A 6,204-nucleotide genomic window follows, 5' to 3' on the forward strand; every position below is an offset into this window, starting at 1 on the left:
TTGCTTTCATATTTGTAGAATTATTTAATTGTGGAAGAATAATATGATTTTTTTCCTTCATTGTTGCTGCAGTTTGCTCATAAATGTTGTCTTCCCCAATGTTGTTGTTAACAGAATGATTTTCTTTTCTTTGATGAAGAACAGTTAATCAATAATCATGTGATGGAGCAGCTGATCAATAACTAATAATGGGAGCAGTGAGTCGATCGGTAATCGATAATCAGAGCAGTGATGGCGGCTGTGTGTGCCCGGCAGGCTGAACGAGGGTCACACGGTGTACCTGGAGAGGATGATCGGCCGCTCCATGGACAGTGAGCAGTTCAGGCAGTTCAAAGCCATGGGGGGCTGGAAGGACCTGCAGGACTCGGTGAGGACCTGGACCCGGACCCAGACCCGGAGCTGTGTGATGCTGCCCTGACTGATGGCAGCAATCTGTCTGACTCTCACGTGTCTGTGATGTCACCCAGGTGAACACCTTCGGAGCCAACAACCCTCTGACTAACCTGGTCCCCAGCCTGCAGGACGTGGACCCCGACGATGCCTTCTCCTCGGTGCCCTACGAGAAAGGCTTCGCTCTGCTTTACCACCTGGAAGAGCTGCTGGGCGGCCCAGGTAACACCTGCACACGTCTGCACACATCTGCACACGTCTGCACACATCAGCACACGTCTGCACACGTCTGCACACATCAACACACGTCTGCACACATCAGCACACGTCTGCACACATCAGCACACGTTTGCACACATCTGCACACGTCTGCACACATCAGCACACGTCTGCACACATCAGCACACATCTGCACACGTCTGCACACATCAGCACACGTCTGCACACGTCTGCACACATCAGCACACGTCTGCACACATCAGCACACGTCTGCACACATCAGCACACGTCTGCACACGTCTGCACACATCAGCACACGTCTGCACACATCTGCACACATCAGCACGCGTCTGCACACGTCTGCACACATCAGCACACGTCGGCACACGTCTGCACACGTCGGCACACATCAGCACACGTCTGCACACGTCTGCACACGTCTGCACACATCAGCACACGTCTGCACACGTCTGCACACATCAGCACACGTCTGCACACATCAGCACACGTCTGCACACATCAGCACACGTCTGCACACATCAGCACCGTCTGCACACGTCTGCACACGTCAGCACACGTCTGCACACATCAGCACGCGTCTGCACACGTCTGCACACATCAGCACACGTCTGCACACGTCGGCACACATCAGCACACATCTGCACACATCAGCACACGTCTGCACACGTCTGCACACGTCTGCACACGTCTGCACACATCTGCACACGTCTGCACACATTCAGCACACTGCACTGCACACATCAGCACACATCAGCACACATCAGTCAGCACACGTCTGCACACATCAGCACACGTCTGCACACGTCAGCACACATCAGCACACACGTCTGCACACGTCTGCACACATCAGCACACGTCTGCACACATCAGCACAACCGTCTGCACACATCAGCACACGTCTGCACACCATCACACACATCAGCACACATCAGCACACGTCTGCACACGTCTGCACACATCAGCACACGTCTGCACACATCAGCACACGTCTGCACACGTCTGCACACATCAGCACACGTCTGCACACATCTGCACACATCAGCACGCGTCTGCACACGTCTGCACACATCAGCACACGTCTGCACACGTCGGCACACAACAGCACACATCAGCACACGTCTGCACACGTCTGCACACATCAGCACACGTCTGCACACATCAGCACACGTCTGCACACGTCTGCACACGTCTGCACACATCAGCACACGTCTGCACACATCAGCACACGTCTGCACACGTCTGCACACATCAGCACACGTCTGCACACGTCTGCACAAACATCAGCACACTTCTGCGCGCTACACGTCTGCACATCAGCACACATCTCGGCACACATCAGCACACGTCTGCACACATCAGCACGCGTCTGCACACGTCTGCACACCATCATTGAAAAGTTTTGAAATATTGTCCATGATTTTAATTTTTTTTTGAAAAGGGACCATGTTCAGTATTAAACATAAACGTTGCCATTTGATGAATTGTACCAGAATTAGCTCGAAGCTAATTCACACTTGCGGTCTCTTGGCAGATCCAAAGTAAAACATCACAAAAATAAAACATCACAAAAGAAAGAAGAAGAAATGCAAAGTACAGTAACGCAAAGCTGCAACATCACACACGCAAACACACACACACACACACACACTCTGACCTATAAACATGCACACCTGCACACACACACACGTACATTATGATTATGTGTGTGTCCTATGTGGATGTCTCCTCACCTGTCCGTCCATCTGTCCCCTCAGAGGTGTTCATGGGTTTTGTGAAGTCCTACATCCAGCTGTTCGCCTACAGCAGCGTCACCACCGACCAGTGGAAGAACTACCTGTTCACCTACTTCAAGGACAAGGTGAGACACACCTGGACGCTCTGTCTCTCAACACTGATAGATAGATAGATAGATAGATAGATAGATTGATAGATTGATAGATAGATAGGTACTTTATTGATCCCGAGGGAAATTTAAGTAACCAGCAGCATATTAAACATACAGAATAGAATATAGACCAATAAATATATAAGCATTATATACAGAGAAAAAGAGAGATGCAGAATATGCAAAAACACAAGATATAAAACAACAATAACAATAAAACAGTGCAATACCAGTATGAACAGTGCAAACAGTGTTTATCTGTGTGAGGAGGAGTTGAAGAGTCGTATGGCCTGTGGGACAAACGACTTCCTCCGCCTGTCAGTGGAGCAGGACAGGGACAGCAGCCTGTCACTGAAGACACTCCTCTGCCTGATGATGATGCCGTGCAGAGGGTGCTGGGCATTGTCCATGATGCAGAGCAGTTTGCTGACAGACTGTCCTCACAGTTTTCTGTGTCCTTAACGTCCTCTGTGTCCCTCAGGTGGACATCCTGAACAAGGTGGACTGGAACGCCTGGATGTTCACTCCCGGCATGCCTCCAGTCAAACCTCAGTGAGTCGACCCCCGAAACCCCCATCAGGTCCTCCAGTCCGTCTCTTGTCCTCGTCTGATTTTGTCTCATGGTTGTTTCAGGTACGACACCACGCTGGCTGATGCCTGTATTGCCCTGAGCCAGAAGTGGATCAAGGTGAGACCTGGACCTCACAGTGAGACCTGGACCTCAAAAGGACCTGGTTTTATTGTCCTCTCATGTTCAGAGTCAAACATTCGTCCTCTGTCCCCCTTCAGGCCACAGACCAGGACCTGAGCAGCTTCCAAGAATCTGATTTGAAGAAGCTGTCATCCCACCAAGTCATCGAGTTCCTGTCCCTCCTGCTTCAGGAGGTAAACCACTTCACCACAGTCCACTTCAGCTCACCACAGTCCACTTCAACTCACCACAGTCCATTTCAATTCAACACAGTCCACGTCATTTTACCATAATCTACCTCAGCTCACCATAGTCCACTTCAGTCCACTTCAGTTCACCACAGTCCAGCTCTTCTCCCTCCAGGATCCGCTCCCCCTGACTCACGTGAAGAAGATGCAGGAGGTTTACGACCTCAATGGCAGCATGAACTCAGAGATCCGCTTCAGGTAAGAGATCTTTCACTTTAAGCCCCGCCTCCTCCCTGGAAGCGTCCTGATTGGCTGTCTTCCCTCCAGGTGGCTGAGGCTTTGTGTCCGCTCCAAGTGGGAGGAGGCTGTTTCCATGGCAATGAAGATGGCGACGGAGCAGGGCAGGATGAAGTTCACCAGACCGCTCTTCAGGTGCGTTTCCTCCAGAACTCGCAGAGTTCTCTGAGTGTTCTCTGAGTTTTCTCTGTTGGTTCTCTGAGTGTTCTCTGAGTGTTCTCTGTTGGTTCTCTGAGTGTTCTCTGTTGGTTCTCTGAGTGTTCTCTGTTGGTTCTGGTTCTTCAGGGAGGTCTTCAATTTTGAGAAGTACCGTGAAGAAGCCGTTCGAGTGTTCCTGGCGAACAGAGCCGCCATGCACCCGGTTACCTCTGGACTGGTCGCCAAAGACCTGAAGGTGGACGCCAGCAACACCACCAGTCTGTAACTCCAGAAACCAGTCTGTGAAAACAAGAAACTGGTATTAATGACAGGGAATGAGAATTTTGTTTCGGTGCTTCATGTTTCTGCTCACGTTTGCTTCGTTTGGTCGGAGTGACAGAAAGACGAGACAAAATCAACAGCTCAATCTTATGTTAGTTCACCAACTTTCTGATTGTTCGGTTTTGTTTTTCTGACTTTTTTTTCTCACTAGCAGAATTAAAATGTTTCTGAAATCAGCTGCTGTCGTCTGGCTCTGTCACCGTGTTCAAACCGCCGTCATGTTCAGGTCACGCTTCACGCCACTAAATGAAAGACTTGAACATAAAAACATGAAGAACCACCTGATGCTTGTTGGAACTCGACCTCGAAAAGTGACACCAAAAGTTCAGAGAATCAATGTCTGTCATAAATAATTCAGTATTAAGAGTAATTATAATGACAGCTGCAAGCAGCGATGAAAGGGCCCTCGCCCCCCACACGTGTCGCGGTACTGGTGGACTAGCTAAAGCGGTCGTTAATTTCTGCTGAAGTTAGATAACGCACAGAGAGTTCGGACCCTGGAGTGAGATATTTTACATGATGGAGTACTTCCAGCTCCACTAGATGGCACTGGAGGGCGCATGAACTCCACATCATCTTGGTGTGCGTCATTTTTAGATCAAACCATGAAAATTTCATGTAAATTGATTAATTAATTAATATTAAAACAAAAAATCTATTTGGAATATTGAGATTGAACCTTTTCCAGGGCAGGTAAAGTTTACAGGCCGCTTCCCAAAAATGAGTCTGAAGTGCAACTTAAAACAGAAACAGAAATGTCCGAAGGTTTGGCTCAGTGGGTTAAACGGTCGGTTGGTGTCTCCGAGGGTGTGGGATTGAGCCTTTTTCGGGACAGGTGACTTTTAATGGTTGTTGTCCAAATGTGAAAGGTAAAGGGAACGTCCAAAATGGTATAAAAGGCTCAGGGGAAAAGACGGCCGGTTGGAGTCTCCTCGCAGGCAAAGCGTTTCTGCAACAATACAAAATTCATGGCTGAAATTTAACGGATGATGCCAGGTTTGGTGAAAACTAGATATAAACAAGACAATTGTGTCACAAACAAACAAAATACTATACACCTGAATATTAAAACGTCAATACCCTCTAATGGACAAAGTATGTTATTACATAACAGTCTCTGAATTACCTCAGATTTTACTTTGACATTTCTTTACCTTTATTCCTTGATTTTTACAGACGCATCTGCTGTAAAGCACTTTGGGTACTTTTTTGGTAATTGTAAAGGGCTATAGAAATAAATATTGATAGACTGATTGATACTGGTTTTACCTGTTTCGGGACAACGTCACCGGATTTATTGGCCAAAATGATATATCACTCAACTGTTCGAGCCTGAATTTGTTCTGCAATATCACAATCAGCGTTTAAACTGTATAAATCTACAGCCAAATGATATTTTATGGAATAAAAATAAAATAAAATCTGGGCTGATATATCTGTCTGCACTGCTGATATAAGGGTCATATGGTGTTGAAACGGAAAAGTTCAGTATCGGCAGTGACGTCTTTCAAAAACTCGCCTGATAAACGAATCTTTAGTTTTTCTTTCAGAATTCACCTGTCCCACATAAGACTTGAACCAGCAACCTCAGGCACACTATGGGCCTGATGTGCCACCGAGCGAACCTCCTGACACTTCGCCTGTTTTCAACGTTCTGCTGTAAACTCACGATAGTGTCCGAGGACGAGCTGCGCACTCTGACCAATCAGATCGTCTGACGAGAAAAAAACTGTATCGTTTCGCATTATTTTAAATATTTATTGTATTCAGTTTGCGTTGGTCCGCGCGGTCGAACACGGAGGAGCGGGAACGGTTCAGCTCTAGACCCTGATAGAGACTCAGACCCAGAGCAGCTCAGACCCAGAAGGAAAAGGACTCTGTGGTCTGGACCAGGTCCACAGCAACATCTACACCTAAAAAAATAACAGCACTATGGGTCCCGCTCAGATTCATTTGACATTTATTATAACAGAACTTTATTTAAACGTATACTTTATAAAAGTATTTGATGAAACTTTATTCAAACAGGACTT

General features: G+C 47.4%; 1 protein-coding gene across 1 annotated transcript; it reads left to right on the forward strand.

Moving 5' to 3' along the window:
* Nucleotides 1–255: 255 nt before the first annotated feature.
* LOC121966095 (leukotriene A-4 hydrolase-like) lies at nt 256–4,347 on the forward strand (the record flags this gene model as incomplete). The annotated part of the gene is made up of 9 exons (XM_042516196.1): nt 256–367; nt 468–612; nt 2,385–2,488; nt 2,997–3,067; nt 3,149–3,203; nt 3,305–3,400; nt 3,570–3,652; nt 3,722–3,826; nt 3,977–4,347. Coding segments are annotated over 9 exons (910 nt in total), but the record flags the coding sequence as incomplete, so codon positions are not given.
* Between the last annotated feature and the right edge of the window lie 1,857 nt (nt 4,348–6,204).

The sequence above is a fragment of the Plectropomus leopardus genome, unplaced genomic scaffold (assembly GCF_008729295.1).
Source record: "Plectropomus leopardus isolate mb unplaced genomic scaffold, YSFRI_Pleo_2.0 unplaced_scaffold2308, whole genome shotgun sequence".
Taxonomy (NCBI): domain Eukaryota; kingdom Metazoa; phylum Chordata; class Actinopteri; order Perciformes; family Serranidae; genus Plectropomus; species Plectropomus leopardus.